The 17,032-nt window shown below is 59.8% G+C and overlaps 1 protein-coding gene across 1 annotated transcript; it reads right to left on the minus strand.

Moving 5' to 3' along the window:
* Positions 1-1,095: 1,095 nt before the first annotated feature.
* LOC100273055 (Peroxidase superfamily protein) lies at positions 1,096-16,572 on the minus strand. Its single transcript, NM_001360162.1, has 4 exons — positions 15,440-16,572; positions 14,803-14,982; positions 1,917-2,082; positions 1,096-1,827 (listed from the first exon to the last, which is right to left on the minus strand). The coding sequence occupies exons 1-4, from the start codon at positions 16,121-16,123 to the stop codon at positions 1,403-1,405; spliced, it is 1,455 nt and encodes a 484-aa protein (NP_001347091.1). The 5' UTR covers positions 16,124-16,572; the 3' UTR covers positions 1,096-1,402.
* Between the last annotated feature and the right edge of the window lie 460 nt (positions 16,573-17,032).

Consider the following 17,032-nt stretch of genomic DNA (forward strand, 5'->3'; position numbering starts at 1 on the left):
CCCAACCCAAACCCGATCTGATCCGACGTTTGAACAGGTCAGTTAGGGTGACCAAGTCAGGATTTACTATGGTCGAGGACTGGTCAAGATGACTAGATCGGAGTTCCCTTTGGTCTAAGTTGTGTTTTGCTAGCGATGCTCTTATCTTAGAGTGAGTTTTTGAGCTATCATTAAGATACTTCTAGTATGGGTACACGTTAGTAACCCCCGCGCCATTGATTGAGTTCTGTAAAACTCGATCGACGGTTATCCTAATAGGATTTTCTTGGTTCTCGGTTTTGTTTGATCTTGGTGAACAATGCGGTTCATCAAAGCTTTTAAGTGATTTTGTAAAATCGGTCCATGGTTGCCAAGCAGGATGACCTAAGTTTTTGAAAAACACAGAACATGCAACGTGTCCGACGAACGTAGCCTGTGAGCCTCCTAGGCTATTTCATGAAATCGGTTGAGACTATATGCATCAGTTTATCCATCCTATCTCCAATTCTATCTCCTAATTTAAACTCTACTTTATAAATAATATAGTCTACGATGTAAAACAATGTTTTAAGTGACGATATAGATAACCTGCTAGACATGGTCTGAAGGGTTGACAAGTAGAATGACCTAGACTTTATAAAAAAACAGATCAATTTTATGTATCTGGAGATATAATTAAATACAAGCTCCTATAAAAATGATTTAAGATAAGTTATACTTAGCTTATTTTTAGGAGCTCTCCTATCATATCTCAATCTCACGTCCTATTTCAGTCTTCACTCTACAAACAATATCATCTTTAGTGTTTTACACAACCATATATACAATATCATCTTTAGTGTTTTACACAATCATATATACGTACTGCTCGGCAAAGACAACAATTTATACTTTGACGATTATGAGCAATTTATACTTTGATGATTATGATCGTTCGATCTCGTAGATCTGTGCGCATTCATTCTAGCAATACTGCTTGCTAGTACGAGGGTACGACCACTACGCAGTAAATCTTCTACACGGACAGGAACTGAATGCTGTCCTGCCTCTTGTCGAGCTCACATGTTCGTTGGCTCGCCTTGCATTCACGCTTCAATGCCCATCGTACTGCCGAGTGAACCGCGTAAGCACGTTCGCCTCGCTTGCTATGTCATTTATCAGGTCAAAGTACAGTGTCCATCGTCATGAGTGAACTATGCCCTTGGTTGCAGACGCAGATCAGGCACGTCATCTACACAGGTTTCTGCATTTTCTTTTCGCTCCTTTCACTAAAAACGGTGACGCCGGCTACACGGCAACACCTCGCTCACCCACCGAAGCATCGCCGGGCCAAGAACAAGAACTAGCCGACACCACACCTCACCTCACCTTTCCTTGCTCTACAACTACAACATAAGTTTCTGCAGCCTCCCCCGCCCCCTCGTCAGCCGTTGACGCTGGAGCAGGTCCGCCGGACCTCGCCGTCGGCGCCGACCTTCACGCCGAGGCTGGTGAGCCTGGCGTACGAGCTGGCCCAGCTCGCGAAGAAGCCGTCCTGGCTCTGCGCGAACTCCGCCACCTTGGCCCTCGTCGTCGCGTTCTGCACCAGCGCGGCGTCCGTGCGCAGCAGGCCCCGCCCGCCCAGCAGGTTCGCGAAGTAGGTGTTGTCGAAGACGGACGCCGAGCCGGAGTCGCAGCCCACGGCGGCCGTGCCCGCCGGCACGGTGCCGTTCGCCGAGCACGCCTGGATCAGCTCGTTCGCGTAGTCGGCGTTCATCGACCCGTCGACCGGCGTCATGCTCCCGTTCGCCACCTGCTGGAACCGCTCCCGGAACGTGTTGCAGTGCGCCGACCCGATGGTGTGCCCCCCTGCGCGCGCGCGCAAAGCCGTCGGTGAGATGCGATGCGTCCACAGCTCGCGTTACTCAAACAAAGCAGCTGCAGCTTTCGTCTGTTACCTGAGAGAGTGACGAGGTCGTCCAAGGTGAGCCCCTTGGCGGTGAAGCTGGCCGCCATGGCGTCCACGGAGAAGCCCGTGTCGATGATGTTTCTTCGGACGTTGGATGCCAACGAGACGAGGCCGTCTCGTCTTCCCAGCGCGACAGGCACAGCCGGTCCTCCAGTCTGGTTTTGGAACAAAAATCCCATACACACACAAGCATCTCAGCGGATTATTCAAACTTGTTATGGGACTAAGGTCATGTTTCAATGCACTATAACTAATAGTTAGCCACTAAAATTAGCTAAAAACATCCAAACATTCTAGCTTATAGTTCAACTATCAACTACTTTTAACAAATTAGCTAATAGTTATAGCATCTCAAACAACAAACCCTAAAGTAGAGTCCTAAAATTTGAAATAGGTATTTGAAATTTTTAGGATCTCAAAAGAAATGCTTACTCCAACAGTCAAGTCTTAAATAATGCTATTTAGGAAATAAATTATATTATTTGGAAATAAATAGTGGAGATTAAGTGTGTCGGGGACCATAATTAGGGGTACCCTCAAGACGCCTAATTCTCAGCTGGTAACCCCCATCAGCATAAAGCTGCAAAGGCCTGATGGGCACGATTAAGTCAGGGATCAGTCCACACGAGTGACTCGATCACGCTTCACCCGAGCCTAGCCTCGGCCGAAGGCAGCCGACCTCGAGAGACTTCCATCTCGCCCGAGGCCCCCCTTTTTATGGCGGACACATCACCGGCTTGCCCAAGGCCTTGGCTTCGCTCAGAAGCAACCTTGACTAAATCACCGCACCGACTGACCAAATTGCAGGGGCATTTAACGCAAAGGTGGCCTGACACCTCTATCCTGACACGCGCCCCCGGCAGAGCCGAGGTGACCGCCGTCACTCCACCGCTCCACTGGCCAGTCTGACAGAAGGACAGCGCCGCCTGCGCCACTCCGACTGCAGTGCCACTCGACAGAGTGAGTCTGACAGGCAATTAGGCCTTGCCAAAGGCGCCACGGCGAACTCCGCTCCGCCCGACCCCAGGGCTCGGACTCGGGCTAAGACCCGGAAGACGGCGAACTCCGCTCCGCCCGACCCCAGGGCTCGGACTCGGGCTAAGACCCGGAAGACGGCGAACTCCGCTCCGCCCGACCCCAGGGCTCGGACTCGGGCTAAGACCCGGAAGACGGCGAACTCCACTCCGCCCGACCCCAGGGCTCGGACTCGGGCTAAGACCCGGAAGACGACGAAACTCCGCCTCGCCCGACCCCAGGGCTCGGACTCCGCCCTGGCCTCGGCCGGACGACTTCCGCTTCGCCCGACCCCCTGGCTCGGGCTCGGCCACGGCAGCAGAAGGCAGACTCAACCTCGGCTTCGGAGGAAACCCCACGTCGCCCTGCCTAGAGCACAGACCGCCACATCAACAGGAAACGTCATCATCATCCTGCCCCGAATCGACTCGGGTCACGGAGAACAAGACCGGCGTCTCGTCCGGCCAGCTCCGCCAGAGGGGCAATGATGGCGCTCCACGAGCTCTATGACGACGACGGCCCCCAGCTCTCTTACGGCAGCAGGACAACGTCAGCAGGGACTCGACCGCTCCAACAGCTGTCCCTCCATCAGGCTCCGCCGCACCTCCGATAGCCACGACATCACGCCAGCAGGATGCCCAGATCTCTCCGGCTGCCACATCGGCATGTACCTAGGGCGCTAGCTCTCCCCCCGCTAGACACGTAGCACTTTGCTACATCCCCATTGTACACCTGGATCCTCTCCTTACAACTATAAAAGGAAGGACCAGGGCCTTCTCAGAGGAGGTTGGCCGCGCGGGACCGAGGACGGGACAGGCGCTCTCTTGGGGCCGCTCGCTTCCCTCACCCGCGTGGACGCTTGTAACCCCCCTACTGCAAGCGCACCCGACCTGGGCGCGGGACGAACACGAAGGCCGCGGGACTTCCACCTCTCTCACGCTCGGCTCCGGCCGCCTCGCCTCTCCCCCCTCCGCGCTCGCCCACGCGCTCGACCCATCTGGGCTGGGGCACGCAGCACACTCACTCGTCGGCTTAGGGACCCCCCTGTCTCGAAACGCCGACAGTTGGCGCGCCAGGTAGGGGCCTGCTGCGTGCTGACGAATAGCTCCCCGTCAAGCTCCAGATGGGCAGTCTCCAGCAACCTCTCCGGCCCGGGACGGTGCTTCGTTTCGGGGCTCTCGAGTTCATGTCCTTCGACGGCAGCTACGACATGATACTTCTTCCACCGCCGTGCGACCACGACAATGGCGGCCGACAACCCGCCCGCCGGCGGCGGAATCGACGACGTCTTCCCCGCGTGGTGGAAGAGCTATATTCGGGCTCGCTCCGTTCTCTCCCCCGCCAACGGAGGGGAAGGCGGAGCCGTCAAGGCCAGACGGGAGGCCACGCTTCGCCGGCCGTCGAGCGAATCGACGCCCCCGACGCCCCGACGGAAGGCACGCCGGACATCGACCTCGCGTTCAAGACGGAGGCAAGCGCCGTCCCCCCGCGGCACGATGACCCCGAGCAAGAAGACGACGCCGGCGCGCTCGCGGAAAGCCTGCAGGACGTCGCCCTCGAACCAGAGATGACGGCGCAACCAGTCCCCGATGTGACTACGTCGCTCCTCGTCGACCAAAAGGTAACGACTGACTCCCATCTTGCGTCATTTCGACTCGGCCTCCACCCGCCAAACGACCTCGTTTTGGCGGGCGTCCTCATTGAGGCGAGTGCAACCCCACTGAGGTTCTGTATGCGATCGCCTTGGGACCGACTGACGGACGTCTCGACCTACGGGCCCTCTGGGTCCGAGGAAGATGACGACCCCAGCATCGGTTGGGATTTCTCCGGACTTGGCAACCCCAGTGCCGTGCAGGACTTCATGGCCGCATGTGACTACTGTCTGTCCGACTGTTCCGATGGAAGCCGCAGCCTTGGCGACGAGAGCTGCGGCCCAAGCCGCGAATGTTTCCACATCGAGCTAGGGAATCCCACCGAAGGCAACCATCTTGGCATGCCGGAGGATGGTGATCTCCCTAGGCCGGTGCCTCGCGCTGACATCCCACGGGAGCTAGCTGTGGTCCCCGCTCCGGCGGGGGGTTACGACCCACAACTCGAGCAAGTCCGCGAGGCGCAGGCCAGGCTCAACGAGGGAACGGGAGCGCTTGAGCCGATCCGTCGGGACGTCGGACAGGCATGGGTGGGCCAACCCCTGGCCGGAGAAATACGTCATCTGCCCCAAGGTCTCCAGCACCGCGTCGCCAACGACGTCAGGATCAGGCCGCCGCCCGCATCCAGCGGGGTCGGTCAGAACCTGGCAACCGCAGCAATGCTCATCCGCGCGATGCCGGAGCCGTCAACCACCGAGGGTCGGCGGATCCAGGGAGAACTCAAGAATCTCCTGGAAGGCGCCGCGGCCCGGCGGGCCGAGAGCACTGCATCCCAAGGGCAAGGATATCCCTCGGAACCTCATGTCGCGACTTCCCGATTCGTGCGGGAAGCCTCGGTCTACACCGGGCGCACGCGCAACACCGCGCCTGCGGCCCCGGGCCACCTCGGCAACGAGCACCATCGACGCGACCGTCGGGCTCACCTCGACGAAAGGGTGCGCCGAGGCTATCACCCCAGGCGTGGGGGACGTTACGACAGCGGGGAGGATCGGAGTCCTTCGCCCGAACCACCCGGTCCGCAGGCTTTCAGTCGGGCCATCCGACGGGCGCCATTCCCGACCCGGTTCCGACCCCCGACTACTATCGTAAAGTACTCGGGGGAAACGAGACCGGAGCTGTGGCTCGCGGACTACCGCCTTGCCTGCCAACTGGGTGGAACGGACGACGACAACCTCATCATCCGCAACCTCCCCCTGTTCCTCTCCGACACTGCTCGTGCCTGGTTGGAGCACCTGCCTCCGGGGCAGATTTCCAACTGGGACGACTTGGTCCAAGCCTTCGCTGGCAATTTCCAGGGCACATACGTGCGCCCCGGGAATTCCTGGGACCTTCGAAGCTGCCGGCAACAGCCGGGGGAGTCGCTCCGGGACTACATCCGGCGATTCTCGAAGCAGCGCACCGAGCTGCCCAACATCACCGACTCGGATGTCATCGGCGCGTTCCTCGCCGGCACCACTTGCCGCGACCTGGTGAGCAAGCTGGGTCACAAAACCCCCACCAGGGCGAGCGAGCTGATGGACATCGCCACCAAGTTCGCCTCCGGCCAGGAGGCGGTCGAGGCTATCTTCCGAAAGGACAAGCAGCCCCAGGGCCGCCCGTCGGAAGAAGCTCCCGAGACGTCTGCTCCGCGCGGCGCCAAGAAGAAAGGCAAGAAGAAGTCGCAATCGAAACGCGACGCCGCAGACGCGGACCTTGTCGCCGCCGCCGAGTATAAGAACCCTCGGAAGCCCCCCGGAGGTGCAAACCTCTTCGACAAGATGCTCAAGGAGCCGTGCCCCTACCATCAGGGGCCCGTCAAGCACACCCTCGAGGTCGCTGATGAAGACGGGGGCCGGTGCAGGCCTGCTCTTCATCTCGCCCCTCGGAAAGCACTTGCGCTACGTGCTGCGCCTCCACTTCCCGGCGTCCAACAATGTGGCCGAGTACGAGGCTCTGGTCAACGGATTGCGGATCGCCATCGAGCTAGGGGTCAGACGCCTCGACGCCCGCGGTGATTCGCAGCTCGTCATCGACCAAGTCATGAAGAACTCCCACTGCCGCGACCCAAAGATGGAGGCCTACCGCGACGAGGTCCGGCGCCTGGAAGACAAGTTCTTCGGGCTCGAGCTCAACCACGTCGCTCGGCGCTACAACGAAACCGCAGACGAGCTGGCGAAGATAGCCTCGGGACGAACGACAGTCCCCCCGGACGTCTTCTCCCGGGATCTGCATCAACCCTCCGTCAAGCTCGACGACGCGCCCGAGCCCGAGGTACCCTCGGCTCAGCCCGAGGTACCCTCGGCTCAGCCCGAGCCAACCTCGGCCCGGCCCGAGGTACCCTCGGCCCCCGAGGGCGGGGCATTGAACGTCGAGGAAGGGCAGAGCGGGGCCACGCCAGACCAAGATTGGCAGGCCCCGTACCTGCAATATCTCCGCCGAGGAGAGCTACCCCTCGACCAAGCCGAGGCTCGGAGTGTAGCGCGACGCGCCAAGTCATTCGTCTTGCTGGGCGACGAAGAGGAGCTCTACCATCGCAGCCCCTCGGGCATCCTCCAGCGATGCATCTCCATCGCCGAAGGTCGGGAACTGCTGCAAGAAGTACACTCGGGGGCTTGCGGCCACCACGCAGCACCCCGAGCCCTTGTTGGAAATGCTTTCCGGCAAGGCTTCTACTGGCCAACGGCGGTGGCTGACGCCACTAGAATTGTCCGCACCTGCGAAGGGTGCCAATTCTATGTGAAGCGGACACACCTGCCCGCTCAGGCTCTGCAGACAATACCCATCACCTGGCCCTTCGCTGTGTGGGGTCTGGACCTCGTCGGTCCCTTGCAAAAGGCGCCCGGGGGCTACACGCACCTGCTGGTCGCCATCGACAAATTCTCCAAGTGGATCGAGGTCCGACCTCTGAACAACATCAGGTCCGAGCAGGCGGTGGCATTCTTCACCAACATCATCCATCGCTTCGGGGTCCCGAACTCCATCATCACCGACAACGGCACCCAGTTCACCGGCAAAAAATTCTTGGATTTTTGCGAGGATCATCATATCCGGGTGGACTGGGCCGCCGTGGCTCATCCCATGTCAAATGGGCAAGTAGAGCGTGCCAACGACATGATTCTACAGGGGCTCAAGCCTCGGATCTACAACGACCTCAACCAGTTCGGCAGGCGATGGATGAAGGAACTCCCCTCGGTGGTCTGGAGCCTAAGGACGACGCCGAGTCGTGCCACGGGCTTCACGCCGTTTTTCCTGGTCTACGGGGCTGAAGCTATCCTGCCCACTGACCTGGAATACGGCTCCCCAAGGGCGAGGGCCTACACCGAGCAAAGCAACCAAGCCAGCCGAGAGGAATCGCTGGACCAGTTGGAGGAAGCTCGGGACAGGGCCTTACTACACTCGGCGCGGTACCAACAGTCCCTGCGACGTTACCACGCCCGAGGGGTCCGGTCCCGAGAACTCCAGGTGGGCGACCTGGTGCTTCGGCTGCGACAAGACGCCCGAGGGAGGCACAAGCTCACGCCCCCCTGGGAAGGGCCGTTCGTCATCGCCAAAGTTCTGAAGCCCGGAACATACAAGCTGGCCAACAATCAAGGCGAGATCTACGGCAACGCTTGGAACATCAAACAGCTACGTCGCTTCTACCCTTAAGATGTTTTCAAGTTGTTCATATACCTCGCACCTACGCAAAGTTTAGTTGTCAAGGAAGGGTCGGCCTAGCCTCGGCAAGGCCCGACCCTCCCTCGGGGGCTAAAAGGGGGGAGACCCCCTCTGCGTTGAATTTTTTCCTCGAAAAAGGACCTCTTTTTAGCAGGATTTCTTCCGTGCTTCTTGACTACTTTGGAAAGCGGATCCTGGAAACGACGAGGTACACGTAAGCAGCCAAGGCTGACCGAGCCGAGGGACTCCTACGCCTCCGGGATACGGATACCTCACTCGTCCCCTTCTGCGATAAGTAACTTGCGCTCGGATAAAGCGACTCCGTGGACCGAACGAGTCATCACGTTCGGAAGCTCTCCTGCCGAAGCAGTCCTTCAAGCTTTCTCGACTAAATCGGGGACAGGGCCTCATGGACGGGTGAAAGTACGCGTAAGCGGCAAGGCCGACCGAGCCGAGGGATTCCCACGCCTCTGGGATACGGATACCTCACTCGTCCCTACCGCGAAAAGCAACTCTCACACAAACATCCCTATTACCGACAGAGTCCAGATGCTCGAAACAAGAGGAAAAAAGGACGCAGCTTCGCAAGCGCGGCGAGGGCGTGTTCTTCTGGCCTCGGCGGCCGCAGAAAACACACGCTACAAGACGATCTGATCCTGCAGGCTCGGGTCTTCACGCCGAAGGGAGCCGTAGCACCCTCGGCATCGACGACGTCTACAACAAAGCCCGACCCAGCCTCGGGCGGCGCCGAGGTCCAGGGGCTCCTCCGGGAATCCGGCCCGAGCAGGCGGCTCAACCGGTTACCCCTGGGGCCTCGGGCAACCGGCTTCCAAGGGCGCTAGCCCGATCCGAGGCCTCGACTGACCGACTTGGGCGTCGGCACCGCTGACGGGCGACACGGCTAGGCTCCGGCCAACCAGGTTCCCCATTCTCGAGCCAACTCCGCCTCTGTTCATACTGATATCGCTACCCCCGGCCTCGATCCACCAAAGGGCGGCCGAGGGGTCCCTTCAACTAAGCTAGAGGAGCCTCACGTAACAAGGCCGAACGGGCCGAGGGATTCCTACGCCTCCGGGATACGGATACCTCACCCGTCACCTTGACACGGGGCAACTCATGCTTGGTAAAGCGGTTCAGATAATAAAACAGGCGAGACTTAGTGCTCGGAAATGAGGAAAAAACACGGCTCCGTGCCAAAATTACATACACGTTCAGGCCCCGACAGCCACAATGAACGAACTCACTGGCATACGAGATGCCACTACCAACGGAACTCCGGTTCCCCCCTCCGCAGGTACGAACGACCCCACTCCATGGGGAAGGCCTGCGGAGCCACAGAAGACCGATGGCTGGCTCGCCGCCGCCCGTCCTGACTGCGGCAACAGTGGGTCGGCGCTGCTGCGGTCTTGTCCCCGCCCCCGCCGACGCTCGAGGGGCGAGGACAAGCACGCCGGCGCGGTGGCCCGGGGCGCGGGCGGTGGCAGTGATCCCGTCGGTGACGAGGACTTCTCGAGCCGCCTCCGCACCGGCGCCGATGGCAGGGGGCACCAGCCCCCCGGCAGATCCCCACTCAAATCCTCCCGGACGAGTGGGGGCGCCGGCCACTGCGCAAGGCCGCCGTCCCAGTGCAAAAGCAGGACCACCCCAGAACACGAACGCCGCCCTAAAGGCGCGAGGAATCCTGGGTGGTCCTCCTATGCACACGATGCGGCGCCCACCCTCCGGCAGGAGGGGCCGCCGGAAGCCCGGCCGACGACTCCGACACGCTGGAGGTGACGACGCCCGCCGTCGTTCAGCCCCTCGTTATCGAAGTCCGCGCCGTCCGCAGGGCCAGCGAGCGCCTCCACCCCCAAACGCCGTGGGAAGGGGCGACCCGCGGACCCGCGCGGAAGGTAGAGCGCCGGCTCGGCATGACTCCCGCCCCAGCTGGGATGATGAACATCCTTGAAGCTGAGGGTGGGACCAAGATTGCAGCCTGGCTTGCTCTTCCCCACCTAGAAACCGGCGGTCACCATCCTGGGTGATCGTCGGCATGGGGGTACGGCCGGGCCGGCCGATGAAAATCCTTGAAGCCGAACGATGGCTGAGAGGTACCAACTCCCATGGAGTCGCGTTCCTCCAACGAGGAGGCGGAAAGGCGGCGGATATCCCCCATCCGGGGGCTTGGAAGACGGGAAGACCCGGCGCTTAAGGGAGGAAGAAGACATGGTTGCCTTACGAAGGGAGCCTCCCTCCTTTTAAAGGCAACTCCCCCTACGTGCGCCCCCAAGCGCCGCGGGCCGGGTCTTCTCCGACACGCTCCAAGGCCCTCCCCTGCGACTCGGGGGCTGGGTCCCGCATGTCATACAAGCCGGCTCAGGGCAGAAGAAGCCAAACCGCCGCGCATGGTGCGCACGACCGTCCAGCGGTTACAGGCGACCCCCATTTTCGCCCAGACCAACGGGCAGAAGGGGCGAGCAGCCATGCAGGCGGCATGCAACCGCGCCAGATGGGCGCGCTTCTCCAACTTCTGACACGCCAGCCTGGGATCCAGGCCCACGCGTCGAGCAACCGGCACGCCAGTTGCTGCATGCAAGCAACTGCACCGCTACTTGTGCCATCATCGCGCCTCTTCGGTTGCGAAGCCTATGCCACGACTCGAGGCGACCCAACAGCGCCAGACTGGCGCGTCGGTCAAAGCGACCGAAAGTGGGCCGGCAGTAATGGCGGTGGCAGGCGGGCGGGCGCAGCGGTCGCGTCGTCAGCCAGGCTCACGTCCCATCCTGAGACAGCAAGAGAGCCTCCTCTCACGGCGTGAAGACGGTGCACCCGTGACCCGTTCCTCGAACGGATCGCACACGCGTAGCGGCCGCCCAGCCAACCACTCGCCCCGTCGCATTAACTCCGCGGCGGGACACGCGGCGCTTTTGGCAGGAGGAGCGCGCGACGCTTCACCCTCGCCTTAATAACCGCGTCAGAAAAGGTACGCCACGTCGTCTGATTTCGTATCCTTTTCCGTTTTCCTCTTTCTCTATCTCTTGCAACAGGGACCGGGGAAGGGGGATACCCCGAGAGGGATCCTTCTCCGCGAAGGAACCGGGCTCCGCGCCCCCCATTACTGATCAGGGGTTCGAAGGCTGGCCCCCCGAGGGTTCAACAGCCGCCTCAGATCGCGTGGGCCCGACACCCACTACTGGTCAGGGGTTCGAAGGCCAGCCCTCCGAAGGGCTCCATGGCCGCCTCAGGCTACTCGGGCTCCGCGCCCATTACTGATCAGGGGTTCGAAGGCTGGCCCCCGAAGGGTTCACAGTCGCCTCAGACACCGAGCGAGGGATGACCAGGGGTACGTTCGATACATAACCGAGGCTCGGGCTGCGCTCCCGAGGTACCCTAGGACATATCCGAGACCAGCGGGAACGATCTTGTAACGGAATCCCATCGGAGGGAGGCATCGAGCCCTCGGACCCCGTCGCCAGGGGACCGGGTCCGGCAAGTCACCCGCAGGTACTTTTGGGCGTGCCTCTGGGCCCCTAGCCGACCCCCAACGAACGGGGCACGGACGTCCACTCGGATTACCCGCTTGCAGCTCACCGGAGACACCATGTTCGGTGCCCATCGAGGGTAACATGGCGCACTCCCCCCCTCCTCCTTGCGGAAAGGCGACGTAGGGGCGTATGTAAAAAGCCGAGTCTGTCCCTGATCGTCCTCTCGCCCTGTGCAGAGGCTCGGGGGCTGCTCTCGCAAAAACCGGCTCCGGCCAAATCGTTGACAGCGTCAACATACCAGCCCGAGAGCTTGGGCCCCGACCGTGCACCCGGGCTACGGCCAGTTCGCATGAGGGAACGACCAGACCAGCCGAAGCGTAAAGCGAAGCATTAAGACCTCGAAGGAGTGTAACCACTCCTCCGAGGCCTCGGGGGCTACACCCGGCGGGTGCGCTCGCGCGCACCCACCGGAACGAAATGCAACCGAGAAAGGCTGGTCCCCTTGCAAAAAAGTGCGACAAAAGCCTCCAAGCGAGTGCTAACACTCCCTTCGAGGCTCGGGGGCTACTGTCGGGGACCATAATTAGGGGTACCCTCAAGACGCCTAATTCTCAGCTGGTAACCCCCATCAGCATAAAGCTGCAAAGGCCTGATGGGCACGATTAAGTCAGGGATCAGTCCACACGAGTGACTCGATCACGCTTCACCCGAGCCTAGCCTCGGCCGAAGGCAGCCGACCTCGAGAGACTTCCATCTCGCCCGAGGCCCCCCTTTTTATGGCGGACACATCACCGGCTTGCCCAAGGCCTTGGCTTCGCTCAGAAGCAACCTTGACTAAATCACCGCACCGACTGACCAAATTGCAGGGGCATTTAACGCAAAGGTGGCCTGACACCTCTATCCTGACACGCGCCCCCGGCAGAGCCGAGGTGACCGCCGTCACTCCACCGCTCCACTGGCCAGTCTGACAGAAGGACAGCGCCGCCTGCGCCACTCCGACTGCAGTGCCACTCGACAGAGTGAGTCTGACAGGCAATTAGGCCTTGCCAAAGGCGCCACGGCGAACTCCGCTCCGCCCGACCCCAGGGCTCGGACTCGGGCTAAGACCCGGAAGACGGCGAACTCCGCTCCGCCCGACCCCAGGGCTCGGACTCGGGCTAAGACCCGGAAGACGGTGAACTCCGCTCCGCCCGACCCCAGGGCTCGGACTCGGGCTAAGACCCGGAAGACGGCGAACTCCGCTCCGCCCGACCCCCAGGGCTCGGACTCGGGCTAAGACCCGGAAGACGGCGAACTCCGCTCCGCCCGACCCCAGGGCTCGGACTCGGGCTAAGACCCGGAAGACGGCGAACTCCACTCCGCCCGACCCCAGGGCTCGGACTCGGGCTAAGACCCGGAAGACGACGAAACTCCGCCTCGCCCGACCCCAGGGCTCGGACTCCGCCCTGGCCTCGGCCGGACGACTTCCGCTTCGCCCGACCCCCTGGCTCGGGCTCGGCCACGGCAGCAGAAGGCAGACTCAACCTCGGCTTCGGAGGAAACCCCACGTCGCCCTGCCTAGAGCACAGACCGCCACATCAACAGGAAACGTCATCATCATCCTGCCCCGAATCGACTCGGGTCACGGAGAACAAGACCGGCGTCTCGTCCGGCCAGCTCCGCCAGAGGGGCAATGATGGCGCTCCACGAGCTCTATGACGACGGCGGCCCCCAGCTCTCTTACGGCAGCAGGACAACGTCAGCAGGGACTCGACCGCTCCAACAGCTGTCCCTCCATCAGGCTCCGCCGCACCTCCGATAGCCACGACATCACGCCAGCAGGATGCCCAGATCTCTCCGGCTGCCACATCGGCATGTACCTAGGGCGCTAGCTCTCCCCCCGCTAGACACGTAGCACTTTGCTACATCCCCATTGTACACCTGGATCCTCTCCTTACAACTATAAAAGGAAGGACCAGGGCCTTCTCAGAGGAGGTTGGCCGCGCGGGACCGAGGACGGGACAGGCGCTCTCTTGGGGCCGCTCGCTTCCCTCACCCGCGTGGACGCTTGTAACCCCCCTACTGCAAGCGCACCCGACCTGGGCGCGGGACGAACACGAAGGCCGCGGGACTTCCACCTCTCTCACGCTCGGCTCCGGCCGCCTCGCCTCTCCCCCCTCCGCGCTCGCCCACGCGCTCGACCCATCTGGGCTGGGGCACGCAGCACACTCACTCGTCGGCTTAGGGACCCCCCTGTCTCGAAACGCCGACAAAGTGAAAATGAAGATAGAGCTCCAGTATACGGTATACTATATTTATGATCCGAGAGACCGAGCCCTATAATCGTTCGATGAAATTTTATAAAATAGGGCCGTTGTTAGAAAGATATTTTATTGTTTTAAACCCTATATTTAAAATAGGACCATGTTTAAAGCCTCTCTTGAAGATGCTCTTTAGATAGCTATTTGTTAGACACGAGACTAATTACTGGAAACAGAATTATGTTGACTTTGGGACATGCTAAAGCGTGCACGTGTCTCTATACCTGTCCCATTATGTATTTGTGTCTAAGAATGTGTTTGGAACAGCTCCACCAACTTCTGTTTTATAAAAACAGCTTCCCTCTAGAAAAAAATTGATAAAAAGGTACAAATTCATGAGATCTAGATCAACCAAATTAGTGAATCTCCCCAAATTCACCTTTTTGATGGAACTCATCAAAAGGTGCTCCACCAATTCAAGTTTGAAGTTGGTAAAAACTATTCATCACTCTTTACACAACGTATACCAGTTTATATTCTAATCCTAGTATGCAATCTATATCATGCAGATGTTTGGTCACACTCACATCGTACCATATATATATATATATATATATATATATATATATATGGGGCCAGGAACAATCAATCATTGATGGCGTAGAGATCTAATCCCTTAAGCATTTATTAGCGAGATTCTGTGTTGGCCTATGTTCAGCTAGGTAGTTAAGATTGGTACTATTGTTTGTACGAGATGTTCCATGTTCAAGTTCAGCACCAAGGTAGCTATTGGAGCGTACACACAGTTTTGAGTACATTATTAGCATAGAAAAAAAAGCCAAGAGGTTTGAGCTGGTTGGACTGTTACTTACAAACACAACAGCATCTCTTGCGGCGAGGACGACAATGTCGCTGCAAGAAACAGTCGCAGGGCACACAGCTTCAAGCAACCTCTTTGCTGCATCGATGACATTGAACCCACCAAGCGAGAGGTTTGCAGGATCCGTCCTCTCGGTACCGTTACCTTGTATCAGCACCGATGCATCGCATCCCTGCGATCAAGAAAATCGGCACTCTTTAACCTGAGCCATATTTATGTCAGCGTGCACACAGAAAGTTTGCAGAGAGAGTGAAGATGAGCTGCTGCCTTCAGTCAGTCACACAAATGCAAGCTTTCAAAGCCTACACTGCTGTTTGGCAACCCAGTATTATTTGTGTTTGGTTACCAGTCTACCAGATAGCCTGCCATTCTTGCACTTTCAAAGATCACCGGGCAAAGAAACCTGAGATAAGAATCGCACCTGACCAGCGCCTTGATGTAAATTGTAAACTAGATCTAGTTTTTTTATACGAAAAATATCTCTGCATGATCATCTAGATCAGGCACACATCCATTTCACTAACTGTTTGCGCGCGAGCACAACAAAAGAACCCTCAGTTTGCAACAATGCGGTGTTTATTTCCCACCCAAATGCAAGGATTCAGGGATTCAGACAGTCCATTCCGTACCTCGACGAAGCAGTCATGGAAGACCAGCCTAAGAAGCTTGCCGGGGATGGAGGGGTCCAGGGTGGAGGCCGACCTAACGACGTCCCTCACTGCCAGCTCAACGTCCGGGCAGGACTGCGCGTAGAAGCTGGGCGAGAGCTGGCCCAATGCGGAGGACGTCGTCGGCGTGGAGTTCGACGGAGGCTGCAGCGGAGCCGGTGGCGGCGGCGGCGGTGGCGGCGGCTTTGGAGCTGGTGGTACCGGTGTGACAGGTGGAGGAGATGGCCTTGGCGCCGGCGCCACGGACGGGGATGGTTTTGGAGCCGGCGCCGTTTTAGGTGGAGGAGAGGATGGCTTTGGAGCTGGCGAGGCTGCAGGCGACGCTCTTGGCGCGGGTGTCGCCACTGCCGGAGACCTCGTTGGAGCCGGCCTGGGAGATGGCGACGGCTTCCCAGCTGGCGCCGCGGGCGGTGGAGACGACGGTTTCGCGGCCGGCGGGGCTGGAGGCCGTGACAGCCTCGGCGCTGGCGCCGCAGGCGATGGGAACGACGGTCTCGCGGACGGCGCCGTCGGAGGCCGCGACGCGCTCTGAGCCGGCGACAGAAGCGAGGACGGCGACTGCGAGGCGGCGAACGGTAGCAGCGCCGACAAGACCAGCAAGTCCAGCATTGAGCAAGAAAAGGCGCCGCCGCGCCCCCGGCCCATCTTGCCGCCGAGGACAAGGAGAGCGAGGAGCACGTCTTTCCTGGATCGACGAGAAGCTCACGGGCACGTCACTGCGCCAGCGAGAGAGAGCGATGGGGGCTGCGACGCGGTGTCGGGAGGAAATCTATCGTCTCTCAGCTGGTCTAGCTCTAGCAGGACCCACGAGCACGAGGGGCAGTGCGAGCGCAAGCGGCACAAGCTGCTGTGGTAACACTTCCACTCTTCCAGAGTGCCAGCCAGTGTTCTCAAGACGGAACGCCCCCTGGTCCCTGGCAGGCCCCTACCGGCGCGCTGCTGGTCGCCCCGTCCACGGCCACCGCCCCGCCGACCTTTTCTCCCCTCCGCCAACTAACAGCGACGTAGAAACTAAATGCCGCCATTAATTGCGCACCTAGAGCCCCTCCGCGCGCTGGAGCGCAGCCAGGCGCCGGCCGCTCGCTCGGATCGCCATCAATAAATGAACACTACCTCCACATGCTCGCCCGCGTCTGGAGCTGGAGCTAGGCAGCTAGCCCAAGCTGGAGGAAATCCGAGCCGTCGTGGTAAAAGCATCGGGGCCCAGCCGGTGCCGCGTGAGAGCAGTTACTACACACCAGCGAGAGGGGTAGAGTAGACAGTAGAGAGGGAGAAAGTTGCACGGCATCGGCGGCAGGTTATCTGACCTAAAGCACGGAGGCTTGCCGCTTGGACTCTCGTGATTGTGAGACGATGATGTGGGGCTAGCGCCTAGCGGACAGCGGTGGTACCAGAATGGCAGTGCGACGGGCCGACGGCGATAATCGGTGCACCGTGCACGGCGGCGCTGCCCCTGTCACACCCGGGTTTTAGGGGTCCAAAGCCCGGGCGCGAACATAAACACCAGGTGTGCTGGGACCAAGTCTCACACATATGATGCATAGTGGCACAGGA

This window comes from Zea mays, chromosome 10 (assembly GCF_902167145.1).
Source record: "Zea mays cultivar B73 chromosome 10, Zm-B73-REFERENCE-NAM-5.0, whole genome shotgun sequence".
In the NCBI taxonomy this organism is placed as follows: Eukaryota; Viridiplantae; Streptophyta; class Magnoliopsida; order Poales; family Poaceae; genus Zea; species Zea mays.